At 38.6% G+C, this 24,561-nt stretch overlaps 2 protein-coding genes across 9 annotated transcripts in view; both read left to right on the forward strand.

Moving 5' to 3' along the window:
* The first annotated feature begins 1,318 nt into the window (after positions 1–1,318).
* Positions 1,319–2,146, forward strand: LOC131684206 (NADH dehydrogenase [ubiquinone] 1 alpha subcomplex assembly factor 3). The gene is made up of 2 exons (XM_058966884.1): positions 1,319–1,518; positions 1,570–2,146. Exons 1-2 carry the CDS (start codon positions 1,460–1,462, stop codon positions 2,081–2,083), a joined length of 573 nt encoding a protein of 190 aa, XP_058822867.1. The 5' UTR covers positions 1,319–1,459; the 3' UTR covers positions 2,084–2,146.
* A 574-nt stretch (positions 2,147–2,720) lies between these two features.
* Positions 2,721–24,561, forward strand: part of LOC131684205 (uncharacterized) — a 36,299-nt gene continuing 14,458 nt past the window's right edge. Inside the window, exons 1-11 of one of the 8 annotated variants that reach the window (XM_058966879.1) lie at positions 2,721–3,143; positions 3,592–3,905; positions 14,364–14,778; positions 14,844–14,976; positions 15,034–15,179; positions 15,235–15,384; positions 15,458–15,640; positions 15,729–15,793; positions 15,852–15,934; positions 16,779–16,980; positions 17,200–17,256. In XM_058966879.1, the coding sequence (XP_058822862.1) occupies positions 3,766–3,905; positions 14,364–14,778; positions 14,844–14,976; positions 15,034–15,179; positions 15,235–15,384; positions 15,458–15,640; positions 15,729–15,793; positions 15,852–15,934; positions 16,779–16,980; positions 17,200–17,256 (1,574 nt within the window). In that variant the 5' untranslated portion in view covers positions 2,721–3,143; positions 3,592–3,765. Of the gene's footprint in view, positions 3,906–14,363; positions 14,779–14,843; positions 14,977–15,033; positions 15,180–15,234; positions 15,385–15,457; positions 15,641–15,728; positions 15,794–15,851; positions 15,935–16,778; positions 16,981–17,199; positions 17,257–24,561 lie in introns of all 8 variants that reach the window. The other 7 variants (XM_058966877.1, XM_058966878.1, XM_058966876.1 and 4 more) reach the window with 7 other exon arrangements.

The raw sequence follows: 24,561 nt of genomic DNA on the forward strand, positions 1-24,561 counted from the left end.
GCAAATATTTTATTCGCCTCATTGTTAACCGGGACAGCACCCCACACAGCATGATCTGGTACTTTGTCAATCCGCTAACAACCTGCCATCCCAAGTTTCATCTGCAAGCTATGGTAGATCTGATAAGGCAACCTATAGAGTCATGCAAGTCGCATGGGTTTGGATGTGTTATTGTCCTAAAAGGAAACAAACTAAAAAATGTTTTTTTCAATAGTTTCGGGCCAAAAAATTGGAAAAGGACTGAGATATAAACTCACGGTACTAATCTGCATCAGAATATGCCTTAACCCGCACATCCCTAAAGATCCCTACACTGCAAATAATCCGCACTTTGGAGTCAAGTGTTCTACACTTAATTTTGCCGCAACTGTCTTCACACTTAGATTTCATGTGCTAGACACTTCTTAACACACTTCTTCAAAACATGTTGCTTCCAAAAGATATCACACTTAAGATTCATATGCCTGGCGCATTCAAGTAAATTGTCTGACAATTGGTTATTGAACGTTATTCATATAGAATTCAAGTTGGAATCAACTTGAATATTACATTATTTCTTATGAAAGCCATGTGAAAAAAATGTTAACTTTCAGCTGGAGAGAGCATTTTATTTATATGACTGATAGATTTAGGATTTTTCTGTTTAATTCATTGTTTTATTTGAATATGAAATATACACTTATATGTAAAAAAAATTTGAATATAACATAAACCTCTTCATCACTTCGTCCGTTTGGGAATCAAGAAGTTGAACGTCCTAGTGGAAGTTTCTGTAGCATAGTTTCTATAAAAGAAATATATTATAATGAACAAAAGTATTATACAGATGCAATGAATTTACTTACAATTTAAAACTTCCAAAATGTGCCGTGAAAATCCGGAATGAATTAGTTCTGCATGTTTTGTGCAGCCATGTTGCCTGAAAGTGATGTTGGGAAAACTGAACTTTTTAAGTGTTTTCACACTTAATGTTGCCGCAATTGTCAAAACCATGAATCTCATGGGAAAAACATTTGTGATTTAATATGCTGACACTTAACATTTAAATGTGATGATGTCATAATGCGGCACACTTAATTTTCAAGTGTAATTTTATTAAAGGAGAAGTGGAAAATTCTTAAGGTTTCAGTGTCATCTGAAACTTAAATTTTATGTGTCGAATCTCATCGAAAAAACGTGTACATTATTTACAGTGTATTATTAACAGAAGAGAAAGTAAACAAAGTACCTCATTGCAGATGTCTTTTTGAAAAAACGCTCAAGAAATATTCACACCTTTCTATTTTATCGTCTTGGTATATATTGTATTTTCGTTTTTGACAGTTTGTCACACATTCATAACAATATCATGCATGCGCCGACTTTTCGTGAACACTACTTCGAATAATCGTCTTTCCAATTTTAGTCCCAACCCTAAGTTATTTAATCGTTAGTAACAGAGACATTCGCAAGAATAAAAATGCAATCAGTCCGAAGGTTGCAAAGTTTTCTTCGGCCTCCAGCGGCAAGAAGTTTGTAGTAAGTATTTGTAGCTGTATATATGCGCAAAATAACAGTTCTGCTCAAAAGTTCCAGTATCGTTCATCGAAGCAGTGCATATGATGGAGATGGAAAAACGACCCTTAGTATCCTCAATCTGGAGGCCGAATCTGGTCTACTGATAAACTCATACAGCCAGGTAGGATTTCGGCTGAATAACAACATGGTAGTTCTCGGACCAATGGCTATTTTTCCACGAACGGTGTTCTCTTGGAATGTCGCAAGCTACGAAGACATCAACGAGGAAAGTCTCAGTCTTTTCAGTGTACTCGAACCAAAAATTGATATTCTGGTCGTGGGGATTGGAGACCAACCGATGACGCCGGCGCTCAACAAAAGAATTATCGAGTACATGCGCAAGTATAGAATCAACGTCGAGGTACTTAGCACGGAACAGGCATGTGCTACATTTAACTTCTTAAACTCGGAGGGACGCGTCGTCGCTGGAGCACTCATACCTCCAGTATCGCTACGGGTAAACGAAGACGATGTAATGCGGACCCAAGTTGCAAAACGGCAAGTGTATGAGTTAGAAGAAAACTAAGACCGGGTTGTTACGTTTACACAAAATAGTACTAAAGAGCTGTAAATTAAAATTAACTTATTATGTGCCCTTCTTTTTCTTAAATATGCGTGTTCTTCGAAAAATTCTAATATTGTATCATCTTGATATCCAATGATATCTCAATAGGTTGATAATTGGTATCTGGCAATTTTTTCATTGTAATTTATTCATTGCACGGTAACCAGTTGGTTTAGTCATTAATCATGTCAAGGATAGTTTTCTTTCTCTTGAATAAGCCCAATATTCGTTGGCGGAAAAAGTACGTTGTAACTGTTTTCAGAATCACATATCGTTGTGGGTAACCCGAGTCGGAAAAGTGTGCAGTCAGGTTCACATCATGGCTTTTTTAATAACTCTCGAGCTGACGGCCTATCTGCTATCGGTGCACATATCGAAAGTAGGAATAATATAATATTATGATAGTAAATATAAATTACATTGTATTATACTTTTATATACACAAAATGTAACCGGTTTTGTTTTGGTTTTATATTCGTTCGCCGATTTATCGTTTCCACCAGTGACCTATCCCTCGACAAAATAATGACAACTAAACGATACGAATAGACAGCGTGAAAAAATTGAAAAATAGGTGACACAGAAAAAGATAGGAAAACGTAACAAAATAGTTTTTCGTGGTTGCAAACTCGCTATCGATTCCGGAATGGTGTTGGCCGAGAAAATAATAATCAGCTTTCTATCAAAATTGTTCTCGTTAAACCAAGCAAGAATTAAAACTGAATGTTTAGAAATGTAGTTATTATTGTGGACTGTTTGGTGCACACGAAGTGCGCCCCGAAAATCTTCGAATAGTACGTGCTAATCGGGTAGTGAAAATCAAACGGTGTTTCCAATTAAATTTGTGTTAATTTTTTCCTCTGTCATTTGGTACTGCGGGAACTGGTGGTATATTGTGCTGCAACGAGCGATCGGTGTTGTTTGATTGGAGTCGGAACAAGTGGCCGTCGTCTATCGTGCTGATGTCGCTCCGCGGCTACTCTCGAAATGGAGGTGAAGAAAGTTGCGATATGAAAAACTGGTGAATGGAATACATGAAACAGCCAGAAAACTTGTAAACGGGATTGTTGCTTATGCTATTTCATAGCCTGTGAATAAAAATAATATGCTACTCCATAATTTTAAAATTTCAATAAGTTTTCTCAGTGCCTGTTGCTGGTTGCAATTTTGTAATTTTTTTGACGCATTCTATTTTAGCAAACAACCCACGAAGAATGTATAGCACCAAATTTTACATATTCTTCATGAATGTCGCAAAGAATCACTCCACTTTGCCATTGCTCCCTTTTTCTTGATTATCTTCTTTTCGCCACGCAATTTGCAATGCTAAATTAATCGACTTTAACAGTTAGTAATGATTGCCCAGAAAGTGGATGTGTTTGACCTGCTGCTGCAGCAGGTGTGAAAATCAGAGGATAATATGTGAAAAGCGTTTAGTTATTTTTCAATCACTACTTTCTTTTCTAAAGAAAAACTTGAAAAAAAAAATAGAAGAAAACCTCAAACGATGATTACTTGGGAAAACTATGAAGTGAGAAAGTGATCATCTAATTTATCAAGTAAAGCGAACTGCAAGAAAACAAGAATCCTAACTAGGACTGTGTTGGTTTGGCTACGGTAAGCTGATAACCTATCCCAAAGCAATGGACGAAGAGGCTTTGGTTGCGCGGGCCAAGGAGGAACGAACAAAGATTTTCCAGCGTTATGACCTAGGTCGAGAAGCAGGTGCCGTCATCGATCCATGGGAAGATCCGGCCTTCGAGGTGTACCATCAAACCGATCGGTAAGTGTTGTAAGTTTGCATACAACGCAACGGATTTTGCTTCAGTCGGTGGCCTTAGACTGCTTATACTGTATGTTTTGGTTCTGAGATCAATCGCTGGGAAGGGATAGATTGTGGGTGGATAAGTAACAGACGCCCACCGAAAGTGACTGCCATATATTTACACTTGCTAGATTTTAGAATGACATTCTCCAGTGCCCACGAACGGCATGGTCCGCCTTCAGAAACGACATGTGATTATTTTGCATATAAAAGGGCTATTCATAGAATAGGTAATAAGTCTACCAATACATGTTGTGTAAGACGGTGTGATTCATAATGATTTGATATCGGCGTGGAAGCCGTGAATTTATGTCGAAAAAGGTTTTCGTCTAAAGATTTCATTTGTTATTATTGGATTGTAATACAAAAACATTTATTTTTTTAAATGAAATTTATCTTGTACAAATGGAGGTAGTTTGCTTCTCTAATCTTCCGGCCATCACATCACATGATTTGGTATTCTTAGTATGAATAACAAATAATCAGGTGTGACACAAGGTGCTAAAACGCACAAAAATCCTATCAATTCTATTTTCATTGGATTGTCTGCTCTAAATATATTACCAAGGGCCGATCATAAATGATGTCGCGTATTGACAGTTGGGAAAGAGTCATGAATCACCGAGAGAAAAACTAAAAATTAGAGACGCACTAGTGGATTGTATTGCATGTTCGCGTTTATGACCAAGTTTGTGTTATCGCGAAGGGCACGGGCGTTTTTGTATGTTTGGAATGGAAGGGATTGTGAGTGTACATGGGAGCAATATTAAGCAAATAATTGTGTTAGTATGAATCTAATTTAAGATATGGTAATAAATTGAAGCATACTGTATCGATTTCGTTGGTTATTTTTGTTAAATTTAAGACTAAGGGAAACGAAGCAATGGAATTGAAAGACGAATAGGAATTCTGGACCGAATCAGTTACAAACTTAGAACGGAAACCTACACTCAAAAAAATAAACGTTATGCCTATTGATTTTACACACAGATTTTTACAATTAACGGAGGTATATAGACACTATTTGCTGGCACATAAACCTAATGTGTGTATTTACAAGAAATATTAATCCTACATTCACATTTCATAACTATTAGGCACATGAAACCCCATTCTATAACAATATGCACATATAACTTATGTGTGTGCATACATAGTTTATACAGTTGACACATAGAAGGTATGTGTGCGCGTGATAACAATAGCATTTCTTCTTCATATGAATTTTAAGCGGTTTGAAGGAAATAGAATTAACGTTTGGATTTTTTTCAGTGTAGGACTAGACAGGCTCATATAGACATGATCGAAAGGAAAATTTAGGAATTTTATAATTTACATCTACATCGGAATAAATATTTAATTTTGATCTATTTTTTTACTGTCTTCGCACCAACCATCAATATATTGATAAATAATCGATTTATCGACAATATTTCTGCTCCTGTTGGGTCCGCTTAGAAAAAACAAGAAAAATTGCCCACAAGCCCTCTCGGTCTCCTCGATGCATCACTATCGAGGCGTAATGCGATAACCATCTTGAAGCCATTGTCTGTCTGAGGTTCTTTAGCACTGATGCACGAAATGTGCTTTGTTTGCAAGACCGTCAAACCAATTATACGTTATTTCTCGGAATACTATTTCCCGGAAAACCATTTCCCAGAATACCATTTCTCGGAGTTTACATTTCCCCGAATGTGCCATTTCCTGAAATGTCCCATTTCTTGAAACCCATTACCCGGAATGTGCCATTTCCCGGAATGGACTTCTTCTTGGTGATTTTTTATGCCATTGAAATATGAAGTAAACTTTGATTTTTGCTCACTAATCATGTTAATGTTAATAAAAAACAATTTTCCTTAAATATTATTCGGGGGAGCGGGTTGGTAAATCGATTGCCTTGTAGGCAGCACACCCGGGTTCAATATCCAACACCGCACATAGGGTTTCTAAAGAGATTTTTCTAAACCGATAAGTGATGCGGTTAAAACCTGCTTTAATCCACCTAGTGGTGCAATTGTGCCTTTCGCATTTATCAATATGATTTAATAGCTGGTCACATTCCATATAACATTGTGGAAATATCTGTTACATTCTTACTACCCTTGGTAAGTATATATGAGTGCAAGATTGCCACGAACCTGATGAGAACCATGTCAGCGCTGACACTCTTGAAACAAACAAATATAGGGTTATTGCTCCCTAATTCATCTTAGCTCCTCTATTCATCCCACCCATTTGAACACATTAGTTAGAGCAGTATCTGCTATCTCTATTCAACGCATTAGCGCAAACGGTAGGATGAATAAGGGTACTTTGTAATCGACTTTTCGCTTAGCTCAAACGCGGGCATTTTACATTTTACAGGTAAATATTGTAACTGTACTGCTTCTTAGAAACGAAGCAAAGTAGATGATACATATTTTAGCGCAATCCTTTCACACGAAATAGTGTAACATTCTGACTAATGAGATGAATAAGGGCGCGTCTAGCGTATAATATTTAATTAGCTTAATCAACGTGAGTTCTATGTTGTCTTCATGTTAACATATTTTGTAATGCGGAGCTGGGGAGGGGTGTGGCAGCAAAGAGGGAGAGCGGTGGATGGCAGGGTACAACACCCAACTGCATATTATACGTTCCATTTGAGACGAGGTTAGTGAAAATTGATTCAATCATCACCGTTCTGGAATATGTCCAGAACCCGAGACTTCCGGAATTACCGATAGTGGACAATTTATTCTAAAAATATTTGATTCACCATCAGTGATCTAGGCCAGCGAATCGAAGTAATTTGATGTTAATTACAATAAATTTTTAACCTATGACGTATTATGATTTATGAGAAATTCCTATGTGACCGCGTTAACCACGCTGTAACTCCGGAAGCAAAAGTCAGTACTGAATGAAATTCAATAGCAGTCAATGAAAGTATTATATCATTTATTTGAAATCAAGTTTGTAAAAATCGGTTAGGAGCTCGCTGGAAAAAGGAGTGCGGCATACGCTTAGGAACAAGCAACTTTGGTTGGTTATTAGTGATCTAGATCCGCAAATCCAAGTAATTTTGAACCTATTTGAATATGTATTACAGTTAAGACCCGTTTTAATCAGCCCCTTCGTGAATTTTAAGCTGATAAATCGGGTATATTGACAAAATCGGGACATATATTTTTCTTCTGTTAGAGCCCATCAAACTACCAACTATCAATTTTCATATGAAGCTGATAAAATCGGGGGTAGACAAAATTGGCCCCTCGCGATTATCCAAGCAACCTACGCCCACGAACTCGCAAACATGATAACACCCTGGGGATGAGGTGAACGTTTCAGCACTCATAAACTTACCAACGCGATCTCAAGCGTAAACCTACGAACTCCCGCGCTCGCGCGATCATGAATCGGGATCGTCCGGAAGTCTATCCTCGGTACCAACAGTCTAGGTCCATGTTAATTAATAAAAAAAAGGAACAAAAAAAATAAAATTGAAAAATTAAGAATAACTCCAATATTCACTAGACAAAACGTTCCATGGCGACGTTACCGGGAACTCTAGTGATATGGGGTACCTCACTCCCTGTCAGGATGTGATCCGTAGACCGAAAACTAAATATCAGAATGACGGTCCGCGTGGCCATCCAAGAACACACGCGAATATGTGAATGGCCGCAGGGTTACAAAATCGAATTTATACACGCGAAGTCACATACACGCGAGCACACGCGACAAACACGTCAACATACGAAAGCTTAAGCCGATCATCTACGCACACCTACGCCAGCGATCATGCAAACTTAATAACACTCCGGTAATAATGTGAACGTTTTAGTACTTACGAAGTTACAAACGCGGTCTCAAACGCAAATCCGCAAACGCGCGAGATCATGAATCGGTCACGTCCGGAAATATTTACTCTTCATTTTAGCAACTTGGGTCCATACATTCAGTTGGACCAATAAAAAAATAAAGCTCATATCCACTAGACCACACGTTCTACGGCGACATAACTGGGAACTCTAGTGATGTGCAAGAACCCACATTCTTCTAGAATCTGAACCGTACACGAAAAATTAGGTATCAGATTCACGGTCCGCGCGCGATCATTCTAGAACATACGCGAATGTGCGAAAGGCACCCAGTTATAAAATAGAATTTATACACGCGAAGTTAAATACATGTTAGCACACGCGACATACAAACACACACGCGGTCGAACACATTAACGTACAAATGCTACAAAGCCCTTCGGGATGATACACGCGATCGCGCGTCCCTATGCCCACACATACCTGAACCGTACAATGAATATCACTTTCAGAATCACGGCCCGCTACAATTGGCCTTAAAGCAGTGTTTTATTGGGCACCATTGCCTATCTCGTCTGCAAATTGTAGTATGTGATTCTGACGGGGAGCCCTTCTGAGAACCTAGCTCTAGAGCTCCAGTAGGACAACTCTCGAAAAAAGTTCTATTTCTTACAAATTCTACGGTAGTGTAACCACTAAAGATCAATTCTAAAAGTAAATCCAATCAATGGTATTCCGGGAAATGGCGTACAATCTGTCAAAACCCATCAACCTAGAAGAGGGAAGTTCGTTATAAATTCGCTAAAAAAATGTTTCTTTACTATAAACATGTTAAGTAACATTCTAGCTTACTTCATCTCTCCCAAGTAATTTATGTATCCCTACTGTCAATCCGGCAGTAGTTTGAGTTACCGTCAACGGCACAACACGTCAACGGGACGTCAAAACTAGTTACATGCTGTTAAACGGAGGCATTCGCACACAACATCCACAACACATAACGTTTTGACGTACCGAAAGAGTGAATGGGCACACGAGACCTTTAGCATTATTTACAGTTATCCGATCCGTTTCATTGACAGCTCAGTACTGTTTTGACGCCAGTCATGTTTTCCCATTTTTCAAGTTTTTTTAGCCTGCCTTTAAGGGCAGATATCAATATGTTTCTCTATAGTTCTATTCACCACCAAAGCTAGCCAAACATGGTCCTAATTGAAAATGACAGTTTCTCTTTGTTTACTTTCTCTTTCGCTAATAACTCGGCAGTTTATACGTTTGTTACTAAACTCTTAGCAGAATAAGCTAGTCGAAATCAGAGTTTATTGATATATCCTGACACAATATTGAAAAGTTTTAAGATGACGCCGTAATAATCGAAAAAGAAAGTAAACAAAGAGAGGCTCTCATTTGCACTTAGGACCATTTGACATGTTTCTCGAGAAAGTGGCGGTGTCTGAGCTAGCTAATGAGACTCAAGCAGTGATAATAATATCTCAAGCCTGAATGACGATGTGACGATGCGCTTATAGGAGACATTTGGTTGGGAGTCGATGGGTCACGATGCTATTGGGAATTTGTGATGACATCATCACAGATCCTCGATGGAGTAGTGGCCACTGCACCCAACTAAAGACTGGGAGATCGCAGGTTCAATTCCCACTTGAGGACATAGCTTTTTACAGTGTGTCCACTAAAAAGGTAAATTTTTGACGAATCTTCATTCTCCCGTTCCGGTGATTCTTTCTCTACCTATTTTCCATTGGACATATTCCTAAAAAGGCAAAGTGTAGCCAAAACGCCCGACCGAAACTTCTACACGACAATACAAACGAAATACCAACATCAAAGCGGATATCAAGCATTTGCCGGGTCATGATTATTTCACGGGCAAATGCTGCTGTGAATAACCGTTTCAAACGGAAGAAGCTTTAAAAGTACCTGATTTGGCAGGCCATATGCACTTGTGGAAAACGTAGTGAATCATTCGTGACCAAAAGCTCCATGAAATGTGAGATTTATAAAACCTTGTACTCTATAAACGGCTTTTGCCGTTACACAGGTAGCACGGCCAGCAAGGTGGCACTTGAAAATTAATTAGGGTGATGTGCCTATTATGGTAGTAGAGCCTATTGTGACCCTATTTCGTACTCCTTGGTTTCGAACCAATCATATGAGATAATGACAATATCGATTTGCTTGAAGCAGGTGTGCAAAAATAAGTTCAAGTTATATTGTTTATTTGTTGTGCACATATGTATTTAGAACTATCCTCTAAATCCAACTTTTAATTAAAACAAAATCACCTTAATGAAATATCCGCCTCACTCACGTAGTGAACCGAAACAAGATGCAACGGTGCTTAGCAAAATAAACACTTACGAGCCAGCATTTACCGCCTCATATCTCGTTATCCCGGCACAAATATATTAAACATTGCACTGATACATACCTTATTTTAGCTGGAGAACCTTTATACAATTATTTCACTTTAAAATCGCTCGTCAAACACTAGGATAGGCCTAGTGTTATAATAGGATAATATTAAATACGATGGTTCACATTATTGCCATGTTTTGCCGATACACTACCACAATCAAAACAAACTTTTTGCATCCATCATACAGAAAAGAATCACCAGTGCGGCCAAACCAAAGCATGAACTTGAAAATATATTGTTATGCAATTTTAGGTATAAGTAATCAATTATTTCAAGTTATTCAGTTGATTGCAGATATTTTATTTTCATTTGCACATACAATTCGGATCGGGAGGAAGCAATGTGTGATGTGAAACTTGAGATTCCAGTTGTTAACCTTCGCATGGTTATTTCCTGCGTGCGCAATTCTGGGCGCTCTTCTACTAACAGCTGATGAGTTTCTTTCATGTGCGTGATGTTTACGTTTGTTCTGATCGGCTGAAAAAATCAGAATGATTCGTTTTACAAATCACGCGTTGGCGTCCATGACCTGGATACCTACACTCAGGCAAAAAATACAGCGAATTTCATAGGAATATCGTATAATTTTTAGCCACAAGTAGCACGTATGTAAATCATAAGATTATCTTATGAAACGGCATTTATTTGGTCAAATCGGTTTGCTATGATTTCATGTTCCATAAGGCATCTTTGAATTACCATAAGACTATTCTATGCATTTCTCTTATGTTTATGAGAATCATAAGATGCTCGTATGAAATTCGAACGACTGGCATATGCAATAACTTATAAAATGTTAAGGTAATCATACAAGTCGTATGTTTTTCATATTAATCTTATGAAAGCATAGTTTTTCTACTTTTCTAGTCATCATAAGATGAATCTTATGAATTTTGCCTTAGTGTAGTTAGAATCGACGCAAATGGAATATGAGCCATTGCGGAATCTCTCAAGAGCGTCATTTGCATTGGTTCCCATTTTTTACGGTATGCCGACGCACATTGATCACCTTCCATACAAAAGTCGGACAAAGCCTCAAACGTGGCCCGAATTTGATGAAAAATTTACACTGGCGTAATTTTGTGGCGCTAAATGCATATTTGATGTCAATATTTTTATTTTTATATCAAAATTTTGGCCCTTGGGTGGTTCGAAAATTCAACATTTACGAATATAAAGTGCAACGTAATATCTGCAAATTCATTTTCGAAAAATTTGATGCGGTGAATTTTTAGTAGAATACACATTATTTAAATTGCTGGGAGACATTTATAAAATATATTACGAACCCTGGGTAGTCAAACACTACCATGCGTCAATCATGAAAAACCCAAAGTAAAATTTTGAGGTTTTGTCAGGCTAGGCGACACTGTGCGACGTATTGAGTATTCTAATATTAAATATTAATATATAAAAGAATGAACGCCCATCTAGTACCCAACCTTGATTCGAATAGGCCACGTAGGGATTTGATCTGAGTTTGCAATCAACGTTGCTTATTTTTTTCTTTTTTATTTCGACTAATGTTCTTTGTTACCCTTTTCATTCAATTAGCTAGAGATTACATGCTTGCTCTCATTTGAGTACTATGTACTCAAAGTACTTTTTTAATTATAATGTATTTGCATTCAAAATCGGTTAAGAAGGAATCTATTTCGTCATATGGACTCTCAAAACACGAATTGTTAAAACAACATGAGAATAGGTTTCTTTAAATAATGGATTCCACCTTTCCACATTTAGAGGTGATTCGTTTAAGGAACTCTGAGTTAGTGTGCGGTGAAAATCGACCTACCTCGAGATTATTGTTATCCATGTTTACGGGAATCTTAGTTCAAACGTTGTTGTATTCGAAGTTATGTCGCATGCTATGCTTCACAATGATTTTTTCAGTTCGGGCTGATCTTCTGTGCGTTAACACTACGCTCATAATGTAGCTGCGTTTCTATCTTTAGTAACAGTTCCGCCTAGCGCTGGTTTGGTCTAATACGAGTTTGCTAAAAGTAAATGGCTATAGTAAAATAATAAAGGCACTATCCACTTCATCATTTCACTGCGCAATCCGGGGAACGATACTAACTGTTCGTGTAGTGGATAAGTAACAAAGGTGTATGAATTGATTGTTTGCTTTATTGATAGCTATAACACAGCAATAATAAAAGAATACTTTGGAGCTTTTGTTCAATATAGCATTTTTTAGTTTTTTTTTTGACGAGAATATTCCAGTACCGGCATTTTACGGGAAGGGCTTCCGCGCGAAAAAAAAAATTTTTTCTTCGCGATTTTTTTAGAACTTTGCCGGAAGCGAATTGATCAAAACTTTTGTACGCTATAAAGTGTCATCTAAATAACATTCTGTAATTTTTCTATGCAAAAATATCGATAAACGACTCGGTGACGAAGCTTTTTGTAGAACGTCTCCGAAAAAAACATGATATGCGGTGCTACCTGCCATTCAAAAACTACTTAACCAATTTCTTTCAAACTTTGCATACATATTCTATGTAAAAATACCTAACCTAAGTTTTCGAGATAAATTTTCAATTAAGGAGTTTTTCACTCATTTTAAATAAAAATTTCTATTTTTCACTAAAAATTCTGCATTTTTATGAGTACAGAATCCCGTGATTTCACTGTTGTTTACCGTTTAAAATCTCTATACATCGCACTGGAGCGCAGTATTCTGGAATATGGAGTTACCGTTTGGGCCCCGTATCACACCGTTCACATTAATCGTCTTGAACGGGTACAGAAGAACTTCATCCGGTTTGCCCTTCGTCGGATGCCCTGGCAAAATCGATTACAACTACCTCCAAACGAAGATCGCTGCGCTCTCACCAATCGCCCTACGCTGCGAAATAGGATAATCTTTCTGCAATGACTCTTTATCTTCGACTTGCTTACAGACAACATAGATTCCCCTGCGCTCTTAGCACAGCTTGACTTCAATGTTCCAGGAAGATCTTTCCAGAGAAATCATTTTTTCCGACGCTCAACACATCGTACGTTATACGGCCAGAATAATCCACTGGATGTTTGCTGCCAGCTCTTCAACAACGTTTATCCACTCTTTGATTTTAGTATAAGTAAAGAGTCTTTCAAATTAAAAATAGTTATTTTATAGTTAGATTATATTTTTTTAGTCTGTGCGATATAATATCAAACTGCGCGTTTTCCGGTTGCTATTGGAGACCTTTTCCCACCGTTGTCATATACGTCCATATTGTCATCGTTATTACTGCCTTGACGCTTGGGCTTAATTGCTTCTTACTCCTTCCAGGTTACGAGTGAGAACCCGCCGAGTTTCACAAATGATCCCTTGTTTGTGACACGTGATGTTGATTTAGAGGTACTGGATGCTGCTTTTGCGGTCATTATGGCCTGAACGAGTTTTTGTTAGCGGTGTCTGAGCATGGTTTTCTGTAATGTGCCGTCTGGTTACAAAATTGGTACCCGCATAATAAATTGTCCTTTAAATGTGCAAAGAGTTGTCTGTTTAATGGTACCGCATTGTGTTTTGTTTTCCTGGGTCACGTAGGAAGGAATCTGATCCAGAATAACTTTACCGAAAACAGTAACTTGCTAGGATTTTTTTTTATGAAAATGCTATTACGATTTTAAGTTAATAGGGTCAAATTTATCGGGGAAATGAATTGTTCCTGTCAACACTGCAAATGAGGGATAACAGTGCCCTAATTCGTCTTAGCTCCTTAATCCGTCGAATTGTTGTGTGAAAATGGAAAAGTATACAGCAATGATGTCTTCTGGGATGTTTTATGATGATCCGAGACCATCATTTTGATGATATAGTTATAGTGAATAACCCTCCCCCTGAAGGGACATATTTGCTACACTTTTTTTAAAGTACGAAAAACAAGATGAAGTCTTCAAAAATGTTAAAAAACTTGTTTTTGAGAACATCTTAACTGCAGACCAAAAATCTCTATTTATCGTACACTCGAAGTTATTGACCATTGTTTGTAAATGATCCGCTAAAAACTTTTTTTTTCGACACAACTTCTTGAATATCGTATAGTTGAGCACCAAAAACGATATTTTTTCACAATACAATTGTCACTAAACAGTACCACAATAGATCTAAATACTGGTCACAGTGATTCGTTTCCTACAAAAAAAAACTAACCAGTATGATAACCGAGTGTCTGTTCGTTTCAGCTACGGATTCATCCACGACAAACGTTTGCCCCAGAAGCATGATCCGCACGAGACCAAAGCGAACGAGATCGAGATGGAGCGGGTCAAGAAGTGGCTCAAGATGCTTAACAAGTGGGGCGACAAATCCGCTTTGGCCAAGTTGCATAAACGTGTTTACAAGGGCATCCCCGACAGTTTGCGATCACGGGTTTGGAGAAATCTGCTCAATTTGGAGATGATTATGAAGGACAGCAAGAATCGAAATAAGTACCAGGAGATGTTATCACTTGCCCGGCAATGGGGCACCGAGGCAAGACAAATCGATTCAGATGTAAATCGACAGTTCCGGGAGCATGTTTTCTACCGGGAGCGGTACAGCATCAAGCAGAAAAGTTTGTTCAACGTTCTGGTAGCATACAGTATGTACAATACAGAGGTGAGACAAGGGCGAGCTTTTCTTGGAATATGCATCAAACTACGAAAATATTCTTAACATTGCAGGTTGGTTACTGCCAAGGCATGTCAGGTCTGGCCGGTGTTCTGCTTATGTACATGGATGAAGAAGAAGCTTTCTGGGCTCTAAGTATACTGTTAGCGGATAAGAAGTACGCTATGCACGGATTGTTCATAGAAGGTAATTGATATAACCATTCCCTAATATATCATATTCTTCATTTTTTCATAATTTTAGGCTTTCCCAAACTCACACGCTTTCTAGCTCATCATGACAAAATCATAGCCAAATTTATACCAAAGCTAAAGAAACATTTCGACCAGTATAACTTGGACTCGATTCTCTACTCGTTAAAATGGTTCTTTGTTGTGTTCATCGAACGGGTAAATTGCTTTATTGCCTTAGCTTATTGGAAGCTTACTTTCCCCCATTCCACAGATACCGTTCAGTCTCTGTTTACGCGTGTGGGATATTTATCTTCTGGATGGTGAAAAGGTTGTTACTGCGATGGCTTATACTATTTTACGTTTGCATAAGTCAAAGATTTTGAAGCTCAAAGACATGGATCTGATTGTGCAATATATACAGGTGAATGCTCTGCTCTTTCGCTGCATATAGCAGTCAACATTAAAATTTCTAATCGCGTTCGTTTGCTATCCAGACTAAGCTGCATGTTGATTTTGGTTACGACGACGATTTGGTCATTCAATCGCTTGAAAAAAATATGGACGAGCTACGAAAGGCCGGATTGGAGTTGCCACCAGCGGCCAGCGAGATCGAACTGCCAAGGAAACCGTTCGGAGTGTTTGTCGAACCGACAGTCGAGGCTAAGGTAGGACAAGAGGTGTGCATGGGCTATTTATACTAATTAATAAAATCGGATAGAAATTTTAGCAAGTCGTGAGTAATGATCTCCCATTTCTGCGTTTCAGATCGGCCGTCGTAAGCAGGATTTCACTGAAACTGAAAAAGAGGTCACCGAAACAGTGAAAACGAAGTAAGTATTGATATCTTCTAGTATTGCGGTAATTTTCACTAATGTATATATTTCGTAGGCGTGAAATTACGACCCAAGAGATTGCGAATCTTAACCAAAGTAACGCCACCGGAGGCGGTTCCAATAGTCAACTAAATGCTGGTGAGTAATAGATTTCACTTGTGAGGTTTAGTTCTATTGAAATGACAAAAAGGAAATACTGAATTGACTGAACATGGGCGATTCATTAATTCGTGTAGTTATCATGAGTACGATATCAAAACTATCGCGTGTTTTCACTATTCTATACATGGTATTCATAACATACAACAAACAAAAGAGTTACCTAAGTTTATCCTTGTTTTTTTTTTCTTAGCAACGATCATCACTTTTGAATGAAAACTCTTGACGGATTAGTGCTAGTCAATAATCATAATTTATATATTTAGCACTGCTAAACGGAAAAGAGCATTCAGTCAATCTTTGTTAGTGTATTGCTCGTATCACTCTTTTTTGCAATATCCGCGTTGGCTAAGTTTAGCGATTTTGTTGCGTAACACATGAAAACAATAGTAGCTTTATTCCAGTACGTGGAGTTACTAGAAAAAAATTGAATCATGCTGGAGGAAAGCAATTTTTCATCTGCTGCGCGGCTCATTTAAGCTCCACAAGCAAGTTTTTCTCGGTTTATATTTACTCTACTGTAATATATACACCGCCGTTATTCATACCATTCTTAAGTGTACGATTCATTTGAACCCTGTCTTTTTCCTTCGTTATAGTGCTGCCGCGTGTATGTATTTAGGACACAAGTTTCAAACGTACTCGTTACAATGCAAAAAAATGTGTTACAAATTGTGAGGTGTGTAGTAAAACTCCCATGATAGAAACGTTATGCCAGCACCAACCTCCATTTGTATACAATGATTATCAACCATTGCACGGCGCCTTTGAAGAAACATTTGTTGGTTGCAAAAATTGATCGCTTGATTTGCTTTACTTTCAGTACACATTCCTGAATCTGAGGATGGTGGCTCGCTTTTGGGCAGCTCGAGGAAATCTCTTGCTGACACGTCCGTCACTTCTACCGCCGACTTAAGTGTTCTATCCGGTGGACAAAGCCAGCGATCCCAACAAGCGTTCGAACTGTGCTACGATGATCATCCCAAAACCATTGAGAGTGGTGACGAGGGGGAAAGTAGTCCCGGGTAAGTTGCATCTCTCTATTCTGACCGATTCTGATTTCAACATACAAAAGAAGTTTATGTCAAAACATATATGTAAATTGCACTTTCTCGGTGTAATTTTGCATTGCTAGCCGAAACGCATTCTTGGCGTCAAAATTCTCAAATAAGCTATCGAGGATAGCCGAGCGACAGGTTTTTTGGTTCGAGTTCATTTCTTTATCTATCATGATTTTGTTTCAGATTACGGAAAAGAGCGATAATTCATTCGGTCAAACACAAACTAACGAGAGGTCCTATGTAAGTGTCGTGGTTTGTGTTTCAGCTTGTCTACTCTTAGCATTTGGTTAAAACAATGTGAACTATGCTTGGAGAAGGTAAACGACTTTTCTGTATATATTGGCCTTAGCTAAATGCTAACAATGGTTTAGTTGAATAAGTGTTACTCAAAAATACTATAAAAGCCCGTAAACCCCAACTTGACCGACATCTAGTATGACTTTTCCCCGTCAAATACTGATATTACTAAGGGGATAGATCTGTTGGATTAGACTGGGCACCACTTCAATCATTTAACCGGTGAAAATATGCATGTGTTGAAAATACTGAAACTAAATTGTTTTATATTAGGACATTTCTCTGCAAGGAATTGTAGTCTACTCTAACTACTGCCGCCTTCAAACAAGAATAACATAAACCTTGTGGAGCACCGTAAAATAAACAATATTTCCATAAAAATCGACGATGACGAGCACAATCTCCCGCCGCGGGGTGCTGTCATACACTGTTATTCTTGTTCACGGCGAATGCGAGATTCTAATTCTTGTTTACGACAGTAAAATCAAATGGACTTACTATTCATTCGAACCGCTTTCAAACGAATCTCGCGTTCTTTATAAACTAGAGTAAGAATGATCGATGTGCTCCAGGTACGTGGAAAAAGCATCTTTCTCGTCGATGGAGGAGTTGAAGAAACTGCCTTTGATTACCACTACAGACATCCTTTAGCTATAGCTTTAGCTGCCGTTTAATGACGTATTATCGCCTCTTCCACAGCATTAATAAGTTAGGCGTTTATTGTGCCGCCGCTTTGGTAGAATGTCGCCGTCCGATGCTCCCTTTTCCACACCTTCTGTCCCGCCAAGCAAAGTTCCTGCTATACACAATACACTACAACACTTCGAAGTTGTGAGTTTGCAGCTCGTCGTGCAGGATTCGTTAGAGTTAGACGTCCAAGCGACTTGAAGTTCCATGTTCCAAGTTTCCAGTCGTAGTCCTTTTTCGTCGCATTTCGATCCATACTTTCTTCTTGACTGTTCGGAATGTGGTGTTTTCTGATTGGCTTGCTGTGCTTGCGCCAATCCCAGTCTCGTCAGAGTACCCGTGGGTACATTTGGGAGAGATAAACAGATTATACATAAATAGAGTGACGCTTGTATAACACTTGCTCTAACGGGTATCAGCTCGAATTAAGCATACATATTAAGAAGACCCACAATTATTGTCAAAACATCCGTTAGAAAAAGTAAATTGTGATTTTTAGTGGATCGACAATCGTATTTTTATTTCATACTAGCTAATACCCATCGCGCGTTGCTGCGACTTTCAACGAAAAAAAGCAGATGCCAAAGATCGAAAAACAATATATCAAACTTTAACATAGACATGGAGTATTAACTTTTGAATTGAACATACATTTAAGTACACTGCTGGCCAATAAAATAGGTGTGTGATAGATTATTTTGTTTTTCTCTCAATTACGCATACCAAGTTGCAGCAGTCTCAATCACACCTACCGCACACAGAAGCCTTGGGATCTGTCAAGTCACTAGTGGGTTGTTGGCGATGATTATATTTGCAATCTTTGTCAAGATGCAAAACAAGACTACCGCAGGCTTTTTCGTGTGGTCAATATAATAGGTGTGTGAAATATATTAACGTGTTATTATTTTACATAATTCCATTATACGTTTTATTTGGTGAAGTTTGAATTCTGCGTGTTAATAAATGTATTTAAATGTTGAATAAGTCAAAGATTTGTTATAGAATGGGTCGAGCATGTCACTGTACTCAAGTGGAACGAGTTTTGCTAAGAAATTTTGTTCAAGAAGATAAGACGTATAAATAAATCGCGAATACACTGCGGCGTTCCGAAAACTTCGTTACAAATGCCTTAAAACCTTTGAAAAAAGAAAACACGCAAAAAACCCAAGAAAACATCTACAGCAGCTGACCATCGTATTGCAATTGTAGCGAAATCTGATCCATTCGCGTCATCCAAGACTAATTCAGCACAAATTGGAAAAGTGGTAGGTCCGAGAACAGTTCGCTGTAGGCCGTAAAATTCCAATCTTCCAGAAAGAATTGCTAAGAAGGTTCCACTATTTCGAAGCCAAAGCCTTTGAAGAAAAATGCACTTAGCTTTCCAACAGCGTTAATGGGCCTGGTTCAGAAGGAATCAAAAAATGGCGACATATCCTTCGGAGGGACGAATCAAAGGTAAACCTGTTTTCCTCCGATGCACAACGAAACGTTAAACGTCCAAAGTGCAAACAGTTTGATCTGCGACACACGCAAAATATGGTAAAGCACGGAGGCGAGAACAATGAGGTTTGGGGCTTGCTTTTCGTGGAATGGTGCAGGTCCTATTTTTCGCAACGCCACTATAATGGCAAGAATCGAATGCAAGGCTAAAGGATGGACATCCTAAAGGATGTCATGCAGTCCTATGCCAAAGATAACGTGCCTTTACATGACAGTTTCAGCAGGATATTGACCAAAAACACACATCGAAGTATGTAAAGGAATGATTTCGGGATAATAAAGTGACTATAATTTCGGACCATGCCAATCTCCTGTCATCAATCCCGTAGAAAATTTACGGAATGTACTTAAAAAGAAGTTATTCGATCGAAATTTCACAAATAAGGATCGTTTGTGGGAAGCAGCTTAAAAGGAATGCTACCCTATACCAACGGAAATTTATCAGCGTTTGAATGACTCAATGCCAAGACAAATGGATGAAATTTGGTTGAATAAGGGAGCTTACACAGGTTACTAATTGTTAAAAATGTTGAAGTCTTAAAATCATTGGATTTAAAAAAATTTAATACAATAGATGACAATACACCTATTTCATTGACCAGGTACTTTTTTGGATTTCATGGAGAAGAAAAAGTTACTACAAAGCATAACATTTAATTTACAAATAAAAGTGTTCTTTTTCAGATTTACGACTGTGCCTAACTATAAAATATTTGAAAATAAAAATATTTTTAGAGAAAACTCAAAATTTCATGTATTTTTATCTCACACCTATTTTATTGACCAGCAGTGTATAACCCTAACATGCCATTACCCCGAATTCCCCCACATTCTTTTTTGAAAATTTAAGAATTGACCATCGCAGTTGATTTTGATTGTTGTAGACATTTTAGCCTTTAGGAACAATGGAAGCAAATTCCCAAGTTGAAGAGTCAGTTTCGAGTAAAAGAATCGTTTATCAGTAGTCGATACATATGTCTGCAGGATAAATAAGGCTTGTGTAGAACTAGGATCGCGTGCAGAGAACAAGTTAGTGTACGTGTGAGGCCTGAAATCGAACAAATGAAAGCGAGATTCATACCCTTCTCTCCTCATCAAAATTAAGGACAATAACGTTATTCTATTTTTACCATTTTTTGTTAACGACCTATTGAGTCAATTTGTCAACCGTTGTTACGGCATTTAATTAGCAGGGACTGGAAGGTGAGGTATATTTTTCAATATTAAGAGCCATACTGCTGCTAGAAGCATAATTGTCCCATGTGCTATGGGAATCCCTATACACATGGGACAATTATGCTTCTAGCGGCAGCATAGTACTCAAGGGAGAGCAAGGAGTTGAAGGGAGAATGTTTAGAAAAGCGTGGAAGGGTCATATGTGCAACCTTAGAGTTTACGGGCGACTTAACCTTTTGTCTACTACCGTAGGAGTCAAGTTCTTTTGGTATTAGAAATGCGAATCACCTGAGTCTACGGCATGTCCGGACAAGCGTAAAGTAACTTGTACTTCTTGCTGTTGGTTACTCGATAAAAATTCGTGAGCACAGAGGATCAATACAGCAAACATGAGACATATTTGTGTTAACGTGCCGGAGTATGTACCACCGGGCTCTGTCAGACCAGGTGTCGCAATCTGAGATTATATTTGGTCGCCAAGTGCACTCCTGTCTTGAGGTACTGCGGCCCCACCGATACGAACTTCGGTGCCAACGTACGACGACCGCATACAACCGCAGTCCTTCTACTCGAACGACTCCGTTTATGTTAAGCTAAGCGTTGTAAATGTGGGTCGAAGATCGCGAATACTGTGTTCCTATATCAACCAGTTCCGGAGTCGCCTACCTGCCGACACGACACCGAAGCAATCTGCCAATTAAGATACCTCTCGCCAACATTTGTTGCCGATTGACATTCTGTTGGGTGCATCAAATGATGAATACTTCCCAGTGATCATAAGCTCGTACCTCATGCTTCCCCTTGTATATTAGAGTGGGACATGGTTATATGACAAAAATAAAATTTGGCTCCGAGTAACTTTTTGGGTCCCATTTAGCTCCCAGAACAACACTGCAAATTATTAGCTCGATCGGTGAAACTATATTTTTGCGCCCACTGTTTAAAGATTACATGGGATTTCGTATGGGGAAATTGTCTTTCGTAAATTAATTCTTCCAAGAGTCACCCGTTAGCTCCTAAAAATAAATAGATGTCTGATTTAAATAGGAAATTTGTCAAGGAAACAAAGTCTAGAAGACTGCAAAACGATGTGATACTTGTGGAAAAAGTTATTAAGCAAAAACTGATTGATGCCCTGAAGATAGATGAAAATTTCATTTTTCATAGCATCACTGCTTTTGACGGTCTAATTATATACAAAATGTTTAACTTTTCTTTTATGCACAAAAGAAGCCTTAATTTATCTCTCAAAACCTTGCGAAGTGGCATAGATATAGATAAACGATTTAGACACATTAAGAGAGGATTAAAACAAAATTGCGTATAATTCGACAACCAACAGCAGTGGTGCAAGAAAAAATGAATATTTTATCAATCGTCAAAACATCAATCGGTTTCTGCTTAATAACTTTTTTCTTAAGCGTCAGATCGTTTCGTGGTTTTCGAGACTTTGTTTCTTTGTTAAAGTTTCCAGCCACGTAACGATTCATTTTTAGGAAGTAATAGGCGACTCCTGAAGGAATTATTTTGTAAAAGTTAATTTTCCCATGCAAAATCCCATGTAAACTTTAAACAGTGGGCGCAAAAATATAGTTTCACCGATCGAGCTAAGAATTTGCACAGTTGTTCTAGGACCCAAATGGTACCTAAAAAGTTGCTCGGAGCTGAAGTCTAACCTCCTGGAATCAACCCTATTGTATATATTATTGACATTTAATCTGTAGCCCGGCATCGATTGGTTACTACCAGCTTTTGCAGTAGTAGCGAAAGAAGGTGTGACGAACATGGGCGATTTAACACTACCGTAGGCAGAACTAAATACTTGTTACAGGTTATGTGGGGTGGCGAACAACAAAGAAATCGCGTGATGATCAGAGGCTGGTTCATCAACTACAGCATCATCAACGTGCATTGTATTCACGAAGTGAGATCTGAGGACGAGATAGTTGCATGTTATGCGCAGGATGGAGCGTGTTTGTGAGAGCTGTCCGTGGCGGGATGTTAAGTTCGTTATTGCCAAATTGAACGCCCGATAGGACGGGAGCAAATCACAATCCGGTTATCGGTCGGGCAGTCTGCACACTGTTACAAATTCGAACGGCCAACGATGCGTCACCTTCGCAGCCTTCCGATGAATGGTCGTCCGAAGCACCTTCTTTCCCGCAAAGTTCACCTGGAAATCACCTGATCGACAAACTGAAAACCAAATCGACCACATTCTAATCAAAGAAAAATTCTTCGACATCACGGGGACTTCGAATCGAGGAAATGGCTGGTTTGACGGCGATTGCCGACAGTTAGTTGGAAAGTAGAATGCAGCAAGGGTGAGGATGCTGCAGCACCGTACGAGAGCGAACATGGAATGCAAAAAAACATGAAATAGACAAAACTCAATATTCCGACGAAAAAAACGCCTACAGAAAGATCAGCACAACGAAGCGATGGAGCAAATGTACCGCTTTTCTTTTTTTTGCTAGGGGAAACTGGCAATGGCAACACTGCGACCACTATTCAGGTTATCTTTTGTGGCTGCCCCTGTTTACTCTATATGTTACAAATTGCCCGAATCCAATGTAGTTGGAAGCGAGTTGTTTGTCCGTTTGGGACGGGTATGCCATACCTCGCGAGGCGTCTTAAGATGCCTTCCGAAGTGCCCTGTAAATAGCACTGTGATTATACGTATGTCTTTTCGTTTTAGATCCATTAATCTTTTGGACTCCCGTTGTATCTGGATGTATGAATTTCTTAGCTGGTCGAGTATCTACTACATTACGCCAGTTGTTTGTAGTTGGTCTTTTGTCCAAGCTAAAACATCTAGTTCGTAGACATGCCTTGAAATGGTTCTGTTCTAACAAACATGTTTGATGAACCAAGCCTGGCTAATTCATCGGCCACTTGGTTACCACCGATTGCTTGGTGGCCTGGTACCCAAAATATTACTTTGTTCCGACAAATATGCGATCATGGGTAGCTAATCGTGGTCTGGCGATGGTCGTGAAGGACTAGTAAGCCAACCTCGGTTTAAGACCCCAAGTTTTTCCGAAGAGTTTACTGTACGCCCTCAGTGCTGTAGTTGCTTTATTACCTGCGTATATCAGGTGCGAGTTCCAATTCAGTGTTTTGTGTAGGATAACACCTAGGTGTTTCGCTTCCTCTGCGTAGTTCATTGTATTTCCACTGAGAGTTAGGGGAATTAACTTAAGTTTTTTTCTATTGAAAACGGTACAACGACCGTTTTTGCAAGGTTCACGTTGAATCCTTCTTTGGAACACCAGGTCATGATGAAGTTCAGGGTTAATTGAATCGCTTAGTACTGGTTCATGTTTCTCCTTACAATTAGGACAATGTCATTGACCATTACAAGAATTCAGTTCCCTAACGATTTTCCACTCGTTTTTTGTCAGGGCCTTGTAAATTGATATGTAAGACGTGTTACAAAAAGCAGACGTCGAGGGGTCAAGAAAAGCGCAAATTGCTATTTCCTTGAAATCGAGGGTTTTCGCAATAAGTGTCACTGGGGTATGTAGGATTCCGTAGATTTGACCTTTTAATATGCAAACTGATAATTGTAGTAGTTTTTCCATCAGTTTCAGAAGTGTTGATGTCAAACTAATAAGTCTAAATGCCTTGGATGGACAGTGTCAAGTATTTTTTACCTACGTTGGGAATAAATATTACCCTAACTTCTTTCCAGCTTATAGGTGCATGCCTAAGCTGACCAACTGTGAGCTAAGAAAAATCCGTACACATTTCATTTCAAAATTTAGAACACAGAGGTTGATTTGTAAGACTGTTTAGTGTTTCTCTTGTGTATTATATTTTACTACAGGCAATGGAATTTTAACAATGATTTTAGGGGTTGGCATAGCGTAGTTGGTAAATCGA

Source organism: Topomyia yanbarensis, chromosome 2 (genome assembly GCF_030247195.1).
Source record: "Topomyia yanbarensis strain Yona2022 chromosome 2, ASM3024719v1, whole genome shotgun sequence".
Lineage (NCBI taxonomy): Eukaryota > Metazoa > Arthropoda > Insecta > Diptera > Culicidae > Topomyia > Topomyia yanbarensis.